We start from the raw sequence: 21,297 nt of genomic DNA, 5'->3' as shown, positions 1-21,297 counted from the left end.
TTGCACGGGTCGTTACATTTAAATATTCAGAGCAGACTCTTTGCATTTCAGGAATAAAAACCCTGTTCTACGAGTATAGCAGCTCGGGGAAATCCCAGAGGAGAGCGAGCTGCTGCTGCTGCTGCTGCTGCTGACAGGACAAACGCTGTCAAACGCCACTTAAACCAAACACACCTGTAAGTGTGTGTGTGTGTGTGTGTGTGTGTGTGTGTGTGTGTGTGTGTCAGTCGGAGAATACTGAAACCAGAAACCTAAGCTGACTGCTGACAAAAAGAACAAACAGTGTTTACCTCGCCTCGCTGTGTGAAACAGATTTGAGTAACAAAACAAGACATAGAGAAGGTTCTACTGCAGAGTTTGGGTTTTCTTTTAAGCTGGGGACACACGACAAGATTCTTTTGCCTAATTTTACCCACGATTCACACTTGGGCAGTGTCTGCACTAGTATTAGCACTAGCTAATAGTAGCACTAGCAGAGTTTTGAAGCTTTCAGTTGACTGAAATGATGTGGTCGTTAAATGTCTGATCCCCAGCCGTCATAAAAAAAAACCTGCTGAAACCAGTCAGGTTAGTGTAGTCTTTTCAAAATTGCCAACCATGGGAAAGTTGTGCACTTATTTTGTCCCTACACTCTTCGAAAAAAGGGTTCCAAAAGGGTTTTTCTACAAGGGCTGAGGTTCTACCTGGAACCATTTGCTTCTGAAAAACCCTTTCCCGAAGAAAGGGTTTTTTCAAGGGTTCTTGGTAACACTAATGGTTCCAGTAAGAACCATTTTGATCCAGAGAACCCTTTAAAACCCCTTTCCTTAATAAAGGGTTCAGGAAAAACCCAAAAGGGTTACCTTTATAAAAAGATTCTACCTGGAGCCAAAAAGGGTTCTCCTATGAGGACAAGGCGAAGGACCTTATATTTTACTTAGCACTTTTATTTCTAAGAGTGCAGCTTTAGGCATATTAGACCAAACACTGGAAATGTGTATGAAGTGGCCATTTTGTTTATGGGTTTTGACAGTAAACGATGAAGTTCCATTGATTATTTGGTCCGTAGCTTCAGCTAAGACGCTCGTATTTTTATCCAATTTAATACTTCCATTCATTTGGACATCCTGCCTAAGACCATATCTTTAAAACTTAACCTAACCACAATTCAAATGCCAGCCCTAAACTCAACCAGTTCTTCAGAAATGAGGATCTGACCAGGTTTCCGTCTCCATTAGGACGACCGGTCCTGACATGGTCAGTGGTTACACCAGGAAAAGTACACACACACACACACACACACACACACACACACACACACACCCACACACACACACACACACACACACAAAGGACAGAATCACGCTGCTGGTGAACGAAATAAAAGGAACGGAACTGGTGCAACAATTGGTGAGAAAAGCAAAACATTTCACCAAAACTGTCTTTGTAGTCCGTGGTGTTTTGCTCTGAACTGAAGAGAGGAATGTTGAAAGCACAGGAGAGACTCCTGGATCGATTAAATCCATATTTTTTATTATGTTTTGTCACATTTCCTGAAAGGTGCTGTTCACTCTGGTCCATGGAGCTTGACTGCAGACTCCACAGTCCGCTCTGCGTTTGGTCCATCTTGACATACAATAATCAGTACAACAGGAGTTATTTTCCAGTCGGGGGCCCCAACACTTCCTTGACCCACTTCCATTCACAGATTGACTTTGATTGGTCGGAGGTCAGTACAGTAGAGGCTGCTCCAATGTTGCTCCACATTGTGATTAGCACAAATCAGATGTCAGTGAACTCCGTCCTCCAGGGAACCTTTAACTTCCCAAACTTTCACTGTGCGGTCGCTGTCGACAAACAAATCAGGAAAAAGTTTGAAAGTGGTCATAACAAGAGTTTGCTAGCACTGCACAGCAACATGACATGAGTTCAAATGAGCGTGGATTGTCACTCACTCTGAGGCAGTAAACAGTTGGCTGTTGTTGGAGGCCAGGCCGTTGATGGGACTGTCGTGTCCCCGCACCTCTCCCAGGGCTGCGAGGGAGTTGGCGTTCCAGAGGCGCAGCAGCCCTCCTCTGCACCCGCTGACCAGCACCGGGGAGCCGGGTACCACTCCCAGAGCGCTGACCCAGTCTGCCTGAGCACTGGCCGACTGCTGGATGAAAGCAGCTAACCGTTAGCTTAAGCAAATTTGCCTTTGTGTATCATGAGTTTTAATATTAAGCCTTGAGCCATGAAGCTCCTGTGTGATAAACTTGAAGTTAAAGTAAGATAAAATAATCAAACTTACGAGATTGCATGAATTGTGGTTTTTCATTAGCCAACAACGTCTTTAACATTATTAACCGAAGCCAGGTCAGCTCTGCTGAGGCCACCATTTTGGAGCAACTTTTTACAACAGCCTAAACATCTTGTGATTTCTGTTGCTAACTGAAGGCTAGCTGAAGTGTTCTCCACACTTTGGACGTAAAGATTTTCAGCTGAAACATGCAACGTAGCCAATAAATGTTGCTAAATTTGACAAACTGCAACTTTAAAAGGGACTATGTGTAAAAAGATGTACAACAACAACCTTTAAAATGGTTACTGCGATCATAATTCAAAGCATTAGAGTGTGGTTGCCAAAGTTTAAGAAACAGAAGCATGGAGCTGCACTTAGACTCAATGTTATGCTATGTTTATACATATAAATGTCCCACCAGCTGAACACTGAACCTATTTGATTCATTTTAGCATGAATGAAAGGAGACCGTGACATTTCAGCCTCATTAACTTCCTCTGCCCTCACTTTTCTTCTCCTCTGGTCGAGACATTTTTGGGAGGGGTAGTGAGGCTTTCAAGGTTAGATAATGTTCAGCATTTCTGACCTGTAGCTGCAATTCACTGTGACTTACTTGGGTGTGAGTTGTGATTTTAGCTGAGTGGCCAAAACAAAACAGAGTTTGCTGTTTTTGGCTTGATAAGCTAGCATACAATAATGCTAGTTGTAACATTGTTATCAGTGTCATGAATAACAGTAACAGTGGATCCCTAAAGCTCCAGTATGAGTTTACCTGTAGCAGCTTTTTACTGGCTAAGTCCCACTTTTTGATGTAATAGTCTCTGGAGCCGCTGTAGAAAACATCTCCATGCACCGCTATGGACTCCACGCTGTCCTGGTGAGTGGGCTCAAAAGTGTGCATGGAGCTGATGCTGCCCTGAGCACCTTCTGCCACCTCAAACATCTGGAAAACGAGAGCACACATGGTGTAAACTTACTGCATACACCAAAAGAAGAAGGTAATCACAAGGTTGTGTGGTGTGTCTTACTTTAATATGATGGTCTTTGGAGCCAGTGAGGACGAAGTCTTGTCCATTACCTAACTTATCAACAGTCAGACACATGACAGGCCCCAAGTGGCCGGTAAGCTTCCCCGTAGACGCAAACCTAAAGAAAATAAAGAACAACTGTGCTCTTTCTGTTTCTCTTAAATCGTTCACACACTCATCTGTGCCTGAACTCACTTGCGTAGATCCCACATGCGCACATAGTTGCCAGCGGCAGCGTAAAGGAAGGAGCCGGCAGGGTTGAGAGAGATCTGGCTGATCTGGCTCTCTCCTGGTGGGATGGATAAACTCCTGGCTGAGGAGCAGGTGTCGCCTGAACCCACCTGACCTGATGACCTGACACACATAAAACACACATTAGAGAGAGGACTCTTCGTAAGGTGGAGCTTTGTGGACGTTATTGTCCGGGGGCAGGGCTCTTACGTTAGCGTACGAATACACTTAGCAGAATCTCGTATGTCCCAGACTTTGATGTAAGCAGTGGAAACAGTGAAGACGAGACTAGAGGTGTACCTAGATCAACCAAGACAGTAGAAAACAGACAAAATAATTGATCAAAATTACATTTAATCATATAATGTGCAATACTACCTCTAACACTTATTCTTTTTACTCATACCTGACTGAAACAACACTGCTGGGATGATCTGCTAAAGACATGATCTCCTGACCCGTCACTAAGTTCCAGACTTTACACGTACGGTCTGAAAACACACACAGAGGCAAACACACGCTTGCTCAAAACGGCCGATCATTCAGTTTGAGTTTTTTTTAAAGTTAAAAACAAGCTTGGCCTTTGTTGACCTTTAGATCCTGTGAAGAGCAGATCATCAGTGGCGTCCACACAGAGAACAGGCTTGGTGTGGCCCTCGGCTACGTAGACGCAATGGAGTTTGGCGGCGCGGCTGATTTTGGGGGACGTCACAGGGTTGATCACACCTCTACGATGAAAATTATCAATATTTTTATTATAATAATTATTATTATAATAATTATATTTTTTTTAGCTTCAATTTATGTTTCTATCACATACCCAATAATAGCTCATTTTAATTTTCACGAAGCCCAAACAGAAGCATGATGAATAATACATTTATGTACATCTTCAGGAGTTGGCTATAGGCAACTGGACTTGCTTGAGTATAGTTTAAGATTTTTAACCTCTCATGTAACTGTCTTTTTTTCAGTTCTGAGACTGACTGGTGTAAAAATATAGCCAGATATTTAGCCAGGCATCAGCAACTGAAGACAGATGGTTTGAAAGAGGAGTGAAAGAAGCAATTTTTTGTTGGAACTGCAGAAACCATCCCTAAACAGAGGAGATTAACCAAAACACCAACTACCAGCCTCCTATCATGCTGTCCTCAGCTCTTAGGACAACACTCACAACAGTGATATTTTAATAAAAGATGTGATAATACCTGTGGCCTTCAAATACAGGTGACTCCTCCAACCTGTCAGAATAAATCAAGATGGATTTCATGACATGCCATCAAAAACTTGATGTAATTTGGACATAAAGCAAAGATAAAAGTCAGGGGATGAATATACAACAGGTTTTTACTGCAACTCATACACCAGCTGTCGAGATGATTCAGTGTCGACTGATGATGTGATCAAGGCGACTCACTGTGATTTGTAGTCGCTGCCTTTTGTTTTGGCCTCTGCTGTGCTGATAGGTAATGTGTGTGTCAGCGCTGGGCTGTGTGTCGTCGTCACCGTTGTCGTCCCCGCAGTGGGAGCTTTGTCTTGCGTCTTTCTTCGGTTGAGGGGCGAGCGCTCCAGTTGCCTCCTCTCTGTCCCTGTGGGCGACCTGCGTCCAGATCTGTAGCCAGAAAGCATAGTAATGTAGTGCAGAAGAAAATACAGGAAACAAAGTATGTGCAGACAGTCATTCTCTTAGTCTTAGTCACAAAATCACTAAATCTATCTATAAAGCAAGTTGCGTCTGTGTGTCTGTCTACCCGTCTGTCTGTGACAGGCATATCTCATATATGTTTTGGAGTAATTTTAATTTTCACTGATTTATCATGCTGCACTTTCAGTGATTTAACACACTACACCAGGCAGGCAGTGGCTCATCAGCAGTAGCTGCGCTGTCTGGAGATGGGAGTGAAGAGGCTGTCCTCACGTTGGGTGAGTTATTTTCACACGGTTCACCGCAGAACATGGTGTTATACTGAAACGACAAAGTCGATGTCCATTCACCAATACGCGAGCACATATTTATTTAGCATTAGCATGCTACTACTTTGCGGCTAACTTGGCTAACCTGTTTCCAAAGGTAAGCTAGCGAGGCTACGATTAGCATTAGCGTAACATAATACTAACACTGTGCAACCTCATTAGGCACAACGCAAATGTTTTCATTTCCGATTAGCATTAGTCTAGCTAGATATTGTGGCTGACTTTATTTTACACTAGTACTGTAAATTTTATGGTGTATATTTTGATATTTTATCATTCTGTGTGTTATTTTTCTATTGATATAAAACATGTTCTAAATATTATGTATGTCTGTAACCATGTTGAATGTCCTCTTATAATAGAGCTTTTTGAATCTCAGTGAGGCTTTTTACGTTGAATAGAACCATAAAATGTCATGCTTGTTCAAAGCGGAGAAATCCTGCCATTAGCACTTACATAGCAGCTGGCCTCACAGACAGCGCAGGTGGAGTGTGCTCACGGTCAGGGGCTTGCACAACAATGTGACCCTGCATGTCAGCCGGCCCTTCCAGAAGCTCCGAGAGGGGCAGCAAGGCGGGCGAGAACTCTCCAGTGGGGGAAACGTGGGTCAGATCCCCACTGCTTGCGTAAAGCAGCTCCATCTGTGTGGTGGTTCGCCTGCGAGCCTGAGGGATCAAAAACGTCAAATCCTAAAAATAGCGCATGTGTTGAAAGACATTTGTATTAAATTTGCTTGTGCTGTTGCCAAAGTATGGACACACACATGGAAGAAAGTGGAAAAAGGCAATACCTTACTCCTTGGTCTGGATTCACCACACAACTTCATCAGATCTGATGCGAGTGAGCTGAAACATAATCAGGACAGACAAAACACGTCTTTAGCATCAGATTTAATTATGGGAGTTCTTACGTAGCTGAGCTGTAATTATGACTAGAGTTAGACCAATATGTTTTTTTTTAGGGCCGATACCGATTATTAGTAGTCAAGGAGGCCGATAACCAATATTTGGAGCTGATATTCATTTGCAGTAAAAGTGAAAATATTGGTGTCAAAATTTTGAATAATACGAACACCAACACTTAAAGTTATATGAAAACTTAAACAAATAAATAGCTCCCTAAAGTTTTCGACAGTAAACTAAGTTTTCAAAAATGTTATCGTTCACTTATCTCTGTTTTAAGTTCAAACAAAAAGTGCAGGGAGCCTTATAAATTTTAACTGAAATTTGAAATAAATAAATAAATTGATCCCTTATCGGCCGTCGGATTAAAAAAAGGCTGATTCCGATATACGTCAAAATGACGAATATCGGCACGGATATATATACAGTGATTTTAACTTTTAACTAAACCCCCTCTTCTGCCACTAATTCTGCCCGATTTTGAAAAATGCCAAGATGTAGGCTGAGAGCTGAGTGAGGGAGTGTGCAGAGCAGTGAGGGGGCGTGGTCTGGAAGTGAAATATGTCACTGTGCTAATACGACACAGTTAACACTGAGTCTGGGACAACAAGACACTCGCTGATTAGACAAGAACGTGATGAAAGGGTGGACTAAAAAATGTCAATACTTTACACTAAACTGTAAATAACTTTACTAGATATACACATAGAGTACACCAGAAAAAAAGTGATTTAGGTGTTTAACTACGCTTTAAAGCTCCAGTCAGCAAAACACTGCTCACGTCACTACCCTCCAATTTACCCCACACGTCAGGTCAACATAATAAAACAAAAAAAACAAAATCCCTTTAAAAGTTACACAGTGTGGCTTTAACATGTCCCCTGCATGTGATGCATGTAAACACATGGGCCAGATTTTATGAACTACACTTGTGTTTTTCCTGCAATTAGACGCAATGAAGAGCTGCCTTTTTAAAATGTAATTATCGTCTGAATGTAATGCAGCGGTTTATAACATCTGTGGGTCTGTATTTACCTGCCCTCTGCAGCTGGGCTGGGTGTAGATTCATCACTACTGCTGTCATCTCCATTTTCTGCACCAGACACACACACACACACACACACACACACACACACACACACACACACACACACACACACACACACACACACACACACACACACACACACACACACACACACACACACACACACACACACACACACACACACACACACACACACACACACACACACACACACACACACACACACACACACACACACACACACACACAGACCAAATTATTATAAGGACAAAACAGAGTACAAACCTCCGCCAAGGCTGTTAATTTTACTATTACATGATTTTTTTTAAAAAGCAATAACATTGGGGAGCACTTCTCCTGTCATGGATTCTTAAATGTGTCCCTTTTAATGTGTTTTTAATGTGAGATGATGGAAAAGAAGAAGAATATCTGTCACCCTCTTGCCATCTGTTTTTCTCACAAGGTTAACAAACGCTGTTGTTTTTTTGTTAATCCTGAACCTGGATTTATATCTCTGACCAAATCGAATCATCTCCTCCTTGGGTCATGACCAATATCAGCAGGACATTTCATCAAAATCCACCCTCCCGAGTTTTGAAACAGACAAATGTGTCCTAAAACATAACCCCCTTGGCAGAGGTGACAACAACAGTAGCACGGCTTCAGCGGTCGATAACAAGGTCACTGGGTTTACAGTAGTTTGGATCAATGGGGCAGTTGGGAGTCGTTAGTGTTAGACCACAGCTGGAGGCTCCAGTGTCGTTGTGTCTCAGTCTTCACTCACACAGTACACGTACTGGCGTACTTGTGTGAATTCTGATGCAGAGCAGCGTTGTCCCAAATCAAAACATAGCTGTCGTCCACTCACCTAACATGAGGAGCACAACATTGGGCTCTTCTAATAAACTAATACTTCTCTTTACACGTATGTTCCCATACATGTTTGTGTGAGGAAAGAGACGCACATTTTCAACTTGATTAAATGGGACAGACTAGCAGACGATAACAAGGGAGACAACACGTCACATGCACGTCACTGCAGAGTTATTTTGACTGGTTAGTTAGTTTGTTTATTTAAGACTGGAGACTGGAGGCTGATGCACACGACAAGATTTCTGAATTGAATGAAGCGTTTTTCTTTATCTGCTCGGTTTGAGCATCGAGAGATGAGTAAAAAAATAAATGACATTTTTACTCTTGAGTACAGTTAATGTGATGCTCTGAAATGAAGACTTTATTGTGGAATGAGAGGCTGATGATCTCTGCAGAGGAAACGATTTACAATCCAGAACAGATGTGCATACACTATATGTTTGCATTTTTACATAAAGAGCATTTTTGTTCAACTTCTTAATTAATGTTCTACATAAATATGTTGTCTCTTTTATTCACGTTACTACTGTGACTACATTTCTTTATCGTATGGGTTTGATGGGGACATCTTAGGAATCACTGCAATTGTTCAGTATAAGAGATGTTTTATTTCCACATACCAGTATCAGCATCAGTCCCCAATACTCAATATTGGTCCATAAGTTACAAATCTGAGGATTTTGATTGTAATTTTACACGATTTAATCGAGTAACCGCTTTTCATCTTGTATTACCGTAGACGCTGGAACTAAATTCAGTGGAAATGTTGTGGTGTGCATGTGCCACGCTCTGGCACTGTTACACTTCTCTGTTTCTCGTACTCACCTGGTGACAGGTAACCTAACTCTGAGTTAACACCAACACAACAGAAGAAACAAACAGAAATTGAATCAAAATCAAACCCAGGAATGAAATTAGAGGGCTGTTTTTTTTTTTTATTTCACAGGCTTGGTGTGTTTATTCACAGGGAATTTAATAATAATAATTTAAAAGAAACATTCTGTTCTTTCTAATGGAGAACACTTAAAGGAACAAAGTGCCAACTGAATTTGCACAAACAGGGAAGAAAGTAAAAAGCCTGCAACATAAAAAATAGCCACATGATGATGATGATGCCTGACTGGGTGACTGTGATTGTGCTTGACATGCTCAGAGCAGTTATAGACATAATCTGCGCTCCCTACCTTGCAGAGCGCTGCCCAGCAGAGCGTCCAGCTCTGGGTTGATCTCAGCTTTCTCCTTCAGCATGTGGAAGAGCAGCTGGTTCTGGGTGGCACTGTTGATCTCCGTCTGCTTCAACCTGCCCTCCATAACCTTCAGCTGGGAATCCTTCTGAGCTGCCTGCAGACCCTGACAACACACACACACACACACACACACACACACACACAGACAGACAGACAGAACGGTCATCAGTGCTGCTGCAGAATGGATAGATCATATTTAACTGCTTGTACATCCATAGAAACAATCAAACGTCATAAAGGCTCCGTGTCCTTTAAGTTATGTCGTTTGAATGATTTCCGCTCCTTCATTTTGTTCAGTGTGTCCTCCTCCTCCTCTCCTGTGTGCTTTCCACTGCTCTGAACAACATTTCCTCACTCGACCAATTAGGTTCCATCAAATCTAATCCCATCTAATCTAATTGAAAGTTAATTTAATCAAGTCATTCCATTTAGGGAGAGTCTCACTGAATTCAATCTTTTAAATGAGCCGTGTCTTTGAAGAATGAACCCACAGCAGCCTGCAATAAACTTCCAATTTGTAGGCTATAACTATACTGAGAGACATGAGGGGAGGAATGAAAAGACCAAAGAAGAAGGAGAAGAAGGGAAAGAGAAGAAGGCAGTAATGCAACGTTACAGATGCCAAAGAAGAGGGAGGAAACGAAGACATGTAAATAATAACTTTTAGGTTACTAAATAACCTGTGTTGGTTTATTTTGTTGGTGATGGGTTTGCAACAGTCCTGCCCTGAAAAGCTTAAGACCTTTGACTAATGTATGACCTGCATATAACATTTTTAATGAATTTAAGGCCTTCATTTTATATACAAGACTTTTTAAGGATGCACAGACACCCTGGATTAAATAAGTTTCAAGACAGTCGATCACCAAAAGGTGCATGAATAACAGTAAGAAACACTGAAGACATCAATTCAGTGAGAGGAGTAGATTATAATACCTTATTGATGGCCAGAATCATGAAATGGTCCAGAAGAAAGCGAGCCTCTGATAAGTTACAGGAGCTGATCACGGCAGTAACGTCCACTGTGTCTCCTTCCTCCTGTGTCACACAATAACAACACAAACACCTTTAAATGTCACCGTTGAGACAATATATTCAGCTGTGGAAGAGAAGACTGATACCACAGAAGGCGACTACATTACAGTGGGCTGGACACAAGGGTAAATGTAATCATTGGAGACTCAAACATAATTCACATGTTGGCACTTCAAATTTGTTGTAAACAATCCCTAAGACGCACTTTCTATTTCATAAAACACTTGTGTCAGTTACAATGGCATAAATGACCTACATTACAGTGGTACAGTCCATAAGTCAGCATAAAGTGGACCTGTCCTCATTATGATGTATGAATACGACTGACACACCTCTCCATGTATGCACTTACGCCTACGTTTATAGGAGATTGAAGGTTACAGATGCAGCCCAGCTTTACCTTTAGCTATAAAGGCAAGACGTTTATTTATATAGCACATTTCAACAACAGGGCATTTCAAAGTGCTTTACAATAAAAAGAAAGAGAAAAACAGCAGCAGCAACAGTGGTTCTAAAAGGCATGATAAAACAAAATAAAAACATTTAAATAGAGAGGTAAAATAAAGAGGGGGGGGGGGGGGTTTAAAGAAACTAATAGTTGCAGTTATGACTAAAGGTGCAGTAGTGATGATTATTATATGTTAATTTAAATGCAGTGGATTTAAATGCAGTGGCAAAGAGCTTGTTCCAGATATCTGGGCCATAAAATGTTTAGTCATTGGTTCTGGTGATGCTTCTGGATGGTTCATAGTGAGCCAGCAGGACAGAGATGTATTTTGGGCCTCATTCATTCAGTGTTTTATCGACTAACAACAATATTTTAAAATCAATTCTTTGGCAGACGGGAAGCCAGTGTAAGGAAGGACACTCAGAACTGCAGATATGTGATCCACCTTTTAGGTCTTAGTGAGAAGACGCGAAGCAGTGTCCTGAATCAGCTGCAGTTGTCTGCAGAAATGCAGTAGTCTAATCGACTTATTAGGTCCTGTTGCACCATGAGTCCTTTAAGACTTGCTATATATCCTTTAGATGATAGTACATGGACATTTAGAGTCAAAGTCCATGAAAACACCAAGATTTCTTAATTGGTTTTGGGTTTTTAATGTAAGTGACTGAGGCCCTAGAATTGAGCCTTGGGGAACTCGAATGGTCATTTTTATCTGCTGCTATGATTCGAGTCAGTGAAGCATGACAAATACAACTACTCCTACAACTAAATGAGTAATTAATTACAATCCTGACATCTGCTCACCTTTGCTTCCTCCATCTGCATGATGTTGGCCTGACAGTCAGCGATGCTGTCGTTGATGTAGTCGATGTTGGCGCTCAGAGACTCCAGCTCCTCGTTCAGTGAGGTCAGGGAGCGGTCAGCGTCTGCACCGTCAACTGCCATCTTCTCCCTCTTTCTGGACACTCGCTCTGTCCGTTTAGTCAGATCCTCGCGTTGCTGTGATAGTCGTGGTAAAAGGAGAAAGAGAAAGAGGAGGATAAAAAACTGAGTCATCTTTATTTCCAGGAAAGGTTTTCATTACTTATGCGTTGTGTTTAGAGGGTTTTACCTTCAGCAGTCGGTTCATATCGGTCTCCATGTTAGAGATGGTCATCCTCTGCATGATGATGTCAGTGATGCGTCTCTCCAGTGACTGCCATTTGGTCCTGGCTGATCTATTGAGGTAGATACTTCCCATCCGCGCTAGGGAACTCCTTAGGAGGAATACATTGGTTTTTTTTTTTTTTTAAATAGAAATGTTTAAATTTACACTTAACTGTCTGCTTTACACACAGACATGCAACATCGATCATATCCATTCGTACCTGGCTCCATTGGACTGTGATACTCCGGGGGTATGCAGCCTTCCAGGTGTGGCTCGATGTGACGGCTCTGGCACAGGTTCGGGTAAGCTCACCTTCCTGTGTACCTTCCCAGACAAAGGCCTCACCTGCCTCCGAAGAGCCGTTACCTAACACAGTTCACAAAAGAGATAGGAATGAGCCACAATAGCACAGAAAAATTAGGAATTAGAAGTGCAGCTGGTCTTCTGAGGGCCCACCTTAAAAACATACATTAGACATCAAGCCAATCTGACACCGTGTAGTATCAGACATAAAAAATAGACTAAATATCGTAGAGTAATTGTAGGCATATATTAATTTGTATTTTCTGTGTTTATTCCTCCTGAACATCAGGGGGCATAATGGTTAAGGTCAAGGCTGGCCAGTTTTTGACTGTGCTTGGAAGACGTGTGGGATTTTATGGTTTAAAGACTTTGTATGGAAAACTTACTGGGAGTAATTGGAGAGTGGACTAAATGCAATTTGAGTTTCAGTATCAGTTTCTCCCAGTTACAGATCTGAACAAAATGACAAAGTAGCAAGCAGTAGGAGTTGAAAATGGGACTTACAGTAATGATACACCAAAGAGTTATAATATTAAAAAACACAAAAAAACACTCCAAGACAGAGCGTTTGCTGAATTAGTTTTTCTTTTAGTGACTTCTTGAAGGTGACGACTCTATCTTTAATATTATTGAGTAATTGGTAACTCATTCCAAGAAGAAGAACATCCACACAGAACTGTTCACTTCATATCATTAGTTTGTGGCCAAGTTGTTACCAGCTGACCATGTAAATCACCATCTACAGTTGCCTATGGACATACACCTACATTAGTGTAGAATAAACAACTTAGAACTCATCTGGCTGCAGATGCAGAACATTTCTTAGAAAAACAACGTCCCACAGATGGAGAATCATTTCCGTACCTCTTGGTTCTTCCTGCGCAGAATCAACTCCTGTTGTCTTTTCTGGGCCTCCAGCTGCCTCACTTGATGCTGGAAAGCAAGATGTAAAAGGACACTGATAAATACTCTGGTGTTTAACATTTTTGATTCTGTACAATAACCAGGAAACTGATGCTTATTTTAATCACAAACTGTATTCCTGCTGTTTTATGTTATTTAATTCCTTAGTTATCCTACTTTGCATTTTTACATTTTTAAACATCTTAACTAGTATACTGTATGTTCAGAGAAAACCACACCCAATGAGTTTTTTCTCATAATTCTTTGTATGAAATAAATAAAAATAGAAAATAGATAAATTGAGCCTGTGATATTCCAGATATCAAAGATTCAAATCCATGAAGTAAAAGATCTAATCTGTGACCCATTTATAACTAAAATGACTGAAATGATTCTCTGTGAGTATTTCCAGCCCTCATACCTCGGCTCTGCGCTGATCTTTCTTCAGCGTTGCAATCTCTCTGTTCCTCCTGCACTCTGAGACCCTGCTCTTCTCCTGCTGCTCCTTCATCTGACGCATCAGTGCCACCTGGTGGGTAAAGCACAAGATGGCAGGGGATTAAATCAGCACTGCACTGCAACAAGGCGACCAGTGTCCGTCTTTGTCTGAAAAACAAACATACCTTAGTTTTCTTCATCTCAGTCACATCCAGCTGGAGTTTCTTGAGCTGTTTCTCATACTGTGACTGGTTCTTCAGCAGGCGAGCGTGCTCCTTCTGTGCTGACTGGAGCTTTTGCAGTTCTTTGTTCATGCAGCTCAGCTTCCTCTCATACTCCACTTTGATCCTCTTGGCCTTCTCCTCGGTACCTGACTCCACTGATCCTGAAGAAGATGAAGAAAAGAAAGTGGTTTTATCAGCCAAAAGAGATGGTGCAGGTTTTCTTTATCTTCTGTGGTAAGAACATCATTTCTTACCCATGTTGTGCAGCACCTTGTCCCTCTCCAGCTGTGTGTCTTTGATCTTGTTGTGCAGCATCGTCAGCTTCTGTTCGTACTGCTGTTTGAGCGTGTGCAGACGCCGCTGGCTGTTCTCCAGCTCGTCTATCAGCTTCTGCTTGATGGCGATCTCACAGGTGATGTTGGCCAAGTCAGCCTGGACGTTCTCTGCACACAAACGGTTAGATAGTGATGATTATTAATCCCTTTACTAACTCTGAACTCAGTAATATCAAAATCATGTTATCATGCTAAAAACAACAAACATAATTTATTAAGAAGGTGGCGCATCAAGCATTACCTTTCTCCTCGAGTTCTTCGGAGTCAGACTCATCAGACGTCTCTTCTGCCGCCATGTCGGAATCCTCCTCCTCTTCTGCGTCCTCGCCTTCCTCATGATCACTGCCGTCCTGCTGATATAAAAGTACGCACAAGATGGTGAAATAAACACTGAACATGTGAGAAAAGAACACCTATAAAAAAACAACCTTAAAGCCACCTACTGCTTCTGCCTCCTCGTTTGCTCGCTCCTGCTCGTTGTCGGGCACTTCTTCTTTGACGACGCTGAAGGAGAAACAAACGTTTGCAGCTTTCACACAGCGGGTCAAATCTGGGTAAACGGCATTTTTTTTATATAACATAACAGAAATGGATAATTTATACATGCAAATGATTCAATTTGTCACTGGATCAGAAGCACTGTGATTGCATGGAGAGGAGAATTAATGATACATACAGTAGTGAAGGGTAACAGGATTAAATGATCATGAGTCACACACATTATTGATTGAACTAATATCATATATGATTAGCTGCCACACGCTGCTAAGATAAGTTGACCAGATACTAGAAATGTGATTTAAAAAGATATTTTCCAGATTTTCCCCCTAAAGTACCCCAATTTTTCATCCTTTCTTTAAATGTACATATATTCAATCTATCTGATCGATATCTTGCAGTGTGCAGTGAACAGGAAAATCAGCAAGAATAGAGGGTTAAGAGGAAAATGTAAGTTCTTAATTATGAGATCTGGCTCTCTCCAGGAGTGTAAACCACCTATCAGTGCAAAAAGTTAAAGGTTAGTTTGTTTTGGGAAGAATCAGCTGAAATCCTTTCAGTCACTTTGTGCATTTCAGCAGCAAAGGACATAAAATGCACAGGCTGGGTCAAACCAGCTTGGTAACTGAATAGCTTTCAGATATTTATTTTTGATCCAATCCAGATGGGGACGTAGCAGACCTGGCAGGTTCAACGTCTTGGTGGTGATGCTCTTCGTATCGTCTTAGCCTTGAGATGGGGAGGGGAACAGGAGTGAGGAGCGTGAAGGAGGTGTGGAGGTGAGGAGGAGGAGGAGGAGGTAGAGAGGAAAGACGTGGCCATGGAGCAAGTGAGGGAATAATTGCAAGATAGGAGAAATACAGTGAGTGAGATAGAAGAGAATGAGCGCACACAGACTTTTACAAGTTCAAATGACGGCACCTGATGACTGATGATGTCCTGTGTGTAATGTGTAGAGCTCAAGCTGGATTCACAGTCATCATAGACTGTATAATGAAAAGTAGATGGAATCTTCTGGTTGTAAAAACTAAAAAGTCCCCTGTTAAGTCCCAAGGTTAAGATTTGCAGATTTGACCTTTGCCATGTAGGACCAGCAACCAGGCTCCTCCTGGACTACTACCAGTGTCCACTCATATCTACTGTATTTTATCATCTATTCTCTTCTGAATCGGAATATAATTTACACTATTGACATTGTGGTCTATTGAAGAAAACCTGAAGCTAGCAATTGAGACCATTAACTTCTCAAGAAACTGATGTTATAACTCAAGTGAGACGTAGAAGCTCATTTTCTCCCTTGACTTGAGTTCTTTTTGCGACCTGCAATATTGCCCCCTGGTGGCTATTGAATAATTTGTTACTTCCTGGTTATGCACCACGTAAACAGGAAGATGACTTTCAGTATACCTTTTCTTCTTCTTCCTCTCAATCTTCTTCAGTTTCTCCAAGTCCTTCTTGGCCATGATGATGACGTCGCTGGCCTCGTTTTCAGGGGCGAGCAGGGCGGGCGAGAAGGAGCCCGGTCCGGCGTAGAGCGACGAGCGAGTGGAAGCTCGAGAAAGGCTCTTCCTGAGGTTCTCGTTCACAGCCTCGCTTTCATAAAGTTTGGCTCTGAGAGAGAAGAAGGACACATTAACAGAAAGAACAACTACGTACATTTCATGTTTGGATTTCTGCTTTGTTTTAAAATGAATCTCAGTAATCGGAACAAATGAATCTGCATTTATGTTCTCATCTTGTGCTAAATGTTAGGATAATTGGCAAATATAAAAACATACAATCCCTTTCAAAAGTTTGGGGTCACTTAGAAATGTCCTTATTTCTGAAGGAAAAGCACTTCTTTTCAATGAATATAATATTTCATTAAATGAATCATAAATACACTCTTTACATTGTTAATGTGGTAAACGACTATTCTAGCTGGAAACATCTGGTTTTTAATGGAATATGCACATAGGTGTATAGAGGCCCATTTCCAGTGTTCTAACGGTACATTGTGTTTGCTAATCGCGTTATAAGGCTAATGGATGATTAGAAAACACTTGAAAACCCTTGTGCAGTTATGTTAGCACAGCTGAAAACAGTTTTGCTGGTTCTTTGACGAAAGGGCAAAATTAATTGTCAATGTCTTGACTATATTTTCTATTCATTTTGCAACTCTTTTGATGAATAAAAGTGTGACTTTTAAAACAAACAAACCAAAAAAATTGTATAGGTTACCCCAAACTTTTGAACGGTAGTGTACATAAAAACTTAAGATAATGAAAATATATATAAATTATGTGAAATATTGTCAAAATACAAACCTGAGCTCCTCAATCTCTTTGATATAGTTCTGAATCATGTTACCAATTTCTTCATTACCTTCACCTGTAAACAGAAGCATCACTTTAGATTTTAAATATGCTTAGCACTGATTATTAGCATGCAAGACCTTAAATAAAATGCACATCCACACACATATAAACTCACCAAATGCAGCTAATAAGTAAGTACAAGTAGCTGCAATAACAGCACTAATTATACACATAATACGAATAAAAAGTGTATATCCTGTGCTGTTACCAACAATATGCATCAACAAGAACTGTCACATTTTGTCAATAAAACCCAACAGAGAGTTAGATTTTATAATATCACATACATACATTGTAACCTAAAATGAATAATAGGTGCACATGTGATGCTGTTATATACACAATTTTGCTGAAAGTGCTCCACCTGCTCTGGCCAGAGTCTGGTTGGCCTGGTCACTGAGGATCTGAGTCAGTCTGGCTCTCTGAGCGTCGATGGTCTCCTGCATGGCCTTCACTCTCACCCTCAGGTGGTTGTTCTCCGTCTGCAGCATCGAGTTCTCATGGACCAAGTCGTTGATGCCCTCCACCCCATCTTCACCCACCATTCGCTTTCCCTGGGAATCCACACAATACAGTTAATAACATATAAAAAAAGTAATCTCTCCACTTCCCTTTTTCCTTTTACAGTGTCTGTGTGTTGGTACCGTCTTGTACTCCATCAGCTCCATCTGCAGTCGGGCTATATCTGTCCTCAGGGCGCTGATCTGCTGGCTGGCTCGGTCTTGGTTCACCATCACCTTGTTCTTGATGTTCCGTGCACGGTTGGCGTACTTCAGGGTGTTCAAGGTCTCCATGAAGTCGCGGTCTGACGGGCTGATGCAGGCGATCATCATCGTTTGACTGCAGAACACAGAGACGAGGAACAGTCGTCAACGACAGCGGATGATTGTTTTATCCATCTATTTGTTCTCTGTTTACACGATGTTGTTCTTCTTTAACGCCACAGACCTGTTGCCACCGAGGGAGTCCTGTAACAGCCGAGTCAGTTTGGAGTCTCTGTAAGGCACGTGTGAGGAGCGTTTACCTCTGTCTCCTAAAGCACTGATGACGTTTCCCAGGGCAAGCTGATTGAACAGAAGAAAGAAAGGGAATTAAGGAAGGAGGGTAAGATGGCTTTATTCAAAATAGCAGGATAAGAAACACTCATATTCATTTGGAGAAAGCATCCATATGGTGCAAACCTTAATGCCACAATGTCAATAAACTCCTTAAGTACAATCCAAATCTAATATATTCTTACTTGGTCTATAACCTACTTTCCCAGTAAAATATGTTTATGTTCATAGTTATGCTACTCTCAAACAAAACCTAACTAATATTGTATGTGTGACAAACTTGAAGAATGTAATTTATGTTCTGGCCACGTGGGGGCGCTAACGCTCCAGAAGAAAAATACAAAAATAAATCTTCATAGTGAAACTTAAAAATGCAAGAGATGGGAGTAAGTCACACAAGTCGAGCTACTATTTTAAATCAGGCAAGTTACAAGTCAAGTCATATGGATATAGAAGATGAAGATAATTTGCCTGAATATTCCACATTTAAATATGCTAAAAAAAAAAAAAAAGACATTTTGAACTGCTAGAGCTTTATCTGTAACAGATACACTGTATTACTCATACAATAGAAGCACTGCTTCATGGTCCCATACAACTGAATTGTTTATCAACATCAATAAAATTGAAATAAATAAAACTACAGAGCCTAAAATGTAAAGAATACTGACATTAGGCGTACATTAAACCAATATAGTCTTAAAAAAAACGTATTATAACCAGCTTTTGACCCATCAAGACGTTAGCATTAGCTTAAAATAGCAACCAACTGACTTCCGGTTTGGTTTCGCTTGGTTGCCAGGTTTGTACGCAAGTCCGCAGAAGCAGACACCCAACATTTTCCATGTTTAAAAAAAACAAAAAAACATTAACCTTAACTCCTCAATAAGTCCAGTCATTTTACTCAAGTCTAAGTCGAATCTGAAGTCATGAGTGTGAAGTCCAAGTTTTTTACATTAGTCAAGCAAGTCTCAAGTCCTCAAATGTCAATCCCCAGTAAGGACAAACTTAACTCTCTGATGGTTTAACATAGAAATACAGCACTAAAAAAATAAAGAAAAGACCAACGGCAGCACTGTTGTATTTACTCTTACTCAGCTAAGAATGAGGTAAAGCTCTGAGTTTGCTCACCAGCCCACAGTTGATGGAGATTCCCTCTTTGGCTCGCTCTCCTGTGGCTCCAGTTCTCTTCAGTCTCTCTGAACCGGCCAGGTCCACAAAGTGGAATTTGGCAGTCAGCGTCTCAAACTCATTAATCTCCGAGTTGTTGGATAAACGGTTGTCTGTTGCGTTATCCTGCAAGTGAAAAAAAACAAAAACAGAAGCAAATGCATATCATGAATGGCATATTACACCGTTCATTTAAATGCGATATTACAAATCAGCAACCCGCTCACGTCGTTTTCAGGAGAGCAGACTCGAACTTGGCACAGGTGGATTGTGAAGATGGCGTGTGAGCGCGAACTCTGGACGTTCATCTGGGTGCTGGCGGTCGTACGAGACAGAGCGCCGAGCTTTAGACACTGAATCATCTGTTAGATGAGGGAAATATGTTCAGTAAAGTATGTATTTGGAATTTGTAGATAAAAAATTAAATTCATTATTATAAATAAAGTCTGATACAAACAAAAAAACAGTCAATTATAAAAAAAAAGGAGACAATTTCTTTCTAAATAAAATCACCAGCAACATGGAGAAGCAAAATGCTGTCACTGTATGAAAAACAGATGGTTGTAATCAGCTTTCCAAATTAGTATAAGAGACAAAGAGAGGTTAGTGATTGGAAATACATGCTACTGTCTGAATAATAATAATAAATGTAATTCTGAATAGCTAAACTATTGAATTTGAATTTATTGCCACAATATGCTGTTGTAGTAAGAAAAAAATCTTTAAATACAATAAAAAATGTTGGATCTGTGATTCTACTTGTTGCCTTGTTTTTGATGGAGATGTGTCTTTTTGAATTTCTGGGTTTACAACCATTAATTCGATTCAAAACACCTTTTTTATTGAATTAAAATGTGTAAAACTATTGCATGTAAGTGGCTATACACTCTTAGAAATAAAAGTGCTAAGGAGAACCATAAGGTTCTTCGGCTTGTCATCATAGGAGAACCCTTTTGGGCTCCAGGTAGAACCTTTTTATAAAGTTTCCACCTGGAACCCTTTTGGAGGGTTCCACCAAGAACCCTTTTAAAACCCTTTATTCAGTAAAGGGGTTTTGAAATGTTCTCTGGATCAAAATGGTTCTTACCGGTACCATTAGTGTTACCAAGAACCTTTGAAAAAAGAAGCAAATCGTTGCAGGTAGAACCTCAGCCCTTGAAGAAGGACCCTTTCGGAACCTTTATTTCTAAGAGTGTAGTGAGTAGCAGCTGAGATCATTCTAATAGTGTTAGAATAATAGAGTGGCAATAACTTAGGTTTTATCGCACTGAGAGTTTTGCTGGTGGTAATTCTAGCTGCAGTATGGCAATGATAAAATGCAGAACAAATATGGGGTCAGTGCAAAATAAAACTTTATCTGCACTAAAGCCGACCTCAGCTGCAGAGGTCACCGTGCGTGTCGTGACCCCCACGGTGTAGATGCCTCCGTTGGCGTCCTCGTGGATCTTGATATTGGACTTCTGTTTCCGGGCCTCGATGTCCCGTGTTGAGTCGAACAAGTCCAGCACCTCCTCATTGTACAGCTGGAGACACACATAAAGAAAAGGAGACACAGAATTGGTAACTGTAGACTGCAGAAACAGTCAATAACGGATGCATCGTCAATGTCCTTCACTGTCATCACTTCCCGGCCTCGTCTTCTCCTCCGCAGCTGCTTCCTCAGCAGCTGTTAGCAGCTTGTCAGTTAAAAATAAAGGCGGGAGCTGGTCACCGAGACGGACTAATGACAGTTTAATGGCTTTAGAGTCATCTGGACACTTTAACAACCTGGACCCTTCACCCTCTGCTGAACTGTGACCTCGTGCTGTCTGCATGTTCTGT

At 41.1% G+C, this 21,297-nt stretch overlaps 1 protein-coding gene across 1 annotated transcript in view; it reads right to left on the bottom strand.

Moving 5' to 3' along the window:
- Positions 1–1,768: 1,768 nt before the first annotated feature.
- The window catches only part of LOC310941757 (kinesin-like protein KIF21A), a gene marked incomplete at both ends in the record, with an annotated part of 39,485 nt that continues 19,956 nt past the window's right edge, over positions 1,769–21,297 (bottom strand). Inside the window, 33 exons of the mRNA XM_083906995.1 lie at positions 1,769–1,826; positions 1,935–2,134; positions 3,033–3,203; positions 3,289–3,406; positions 3,484–3,642; positions 3,730–3,819; positions 3,926–4,010; positions 4,111–4,247; positions 4,728–4,760; positions 4,937–5,131; positions 5,950–6,158; positions 6,284–6,338; positions 7,431–7,488; positions 9,501–9,666; positions 10,500–10,601; positions 11,851–12,045; positions 12,158–12,302; positions 12,414–12,559; positions 13,361–13,429; positions 13,821–13,928; positions 14,023–14,222; positions 14,316–14,504; positions 14,638–14,746; positions 14,840–14,900; positions 15,576–15,623; positions 16,302–16,505; positions 17,201–17,264; positions 17,616–17,805; positions 17,896–18,091; positions 18,200–18,315; positions 19,438–19,602; positions 19,704–19,838; positions 20,850–20,999. Of these exons, the coding sequence (XP_083763121.1) occupies positions 1,769–1,826; positions 1,935–2,134; positions 3,033–3,203; positions 3,289–3,406; positions 3,484–3,642; positions 3,730–3,819; positions 3,926–4,010; positions 4,111–4,247; positions 4,728–4,760; positions 4,937–5,131; positions 5,950–6,158; positions 6,284–6,338; positions 7,431–7,488; positions 9,501–9,666; positions 10,500–10,601; positions 11,851–12,045; positions 12,158–12,302; positions 12,414–12,559; positions 13,361–13,429; positions 13,821–13,928; positions 14,023–14,222; positions 14,316–14,504; positions 14,638–14,746; positions 14,840–14,900; positions 15,576–15,623; positions 16,302–16,505; positions 17,201–17,264; positions 17,616–17,805; positions 17,896–18,091; positions 18,200–18,315; positions 19,438–19,602; positions 19,704–19,838; positions 20,850–20,999 (4,326 nt within the window). The remainder of the gene's footprint in view (positions 1,827–1,934; positions 2,135–3,032; positions 3,204–3,288; positions 3,407–3,483; positions 3,643–3,729; positions 3,820–3,925; positions 4,011–4,110; positions 4,248–4,727; positions 4,761–4,936; positions 5,132–5,949; positions 6,159–6,283; positions 6,339–7,430; positions 7,489–9,500; positions 9,667–10,499; positions 10,602–11,850; positions 12,046–12,157; positions 12,303–12,413; positions 12,560–13,360; positions 13,430–13,820; positions 13,929–14,022; positions 14,223–14,315; positions 14,505–14,637; positions 14,747–14,839; positions 14,901–15,575; positions 15,624–16,301; positions 16,506–17,200; positions 17,265–17,615; positions 17,806–17,895; positions 18,092–18,199; positions 18,316–19,437; positions 19,603–19,703; positions 19,839–20,849; positions 21,000–21,297) is intronic.

Source organism: Microchirus variegatus (assembly GCF_963457635.1).
Source record: "Microchirus variegatus genome assembly, chromosome: 20".
Classification (NCBI taxonomy): Eukaryota; Metazoa; Chordata; class Actinopteri; order Pleuronectiformes; family Soleidae; genus Microchirus; species Microchirus variegatus.
The sequence above is the reverse complement of the archived record's forward strand: the minus strand, read 5'-3'. Positions and strand labels throughout refer to the sequence as shown.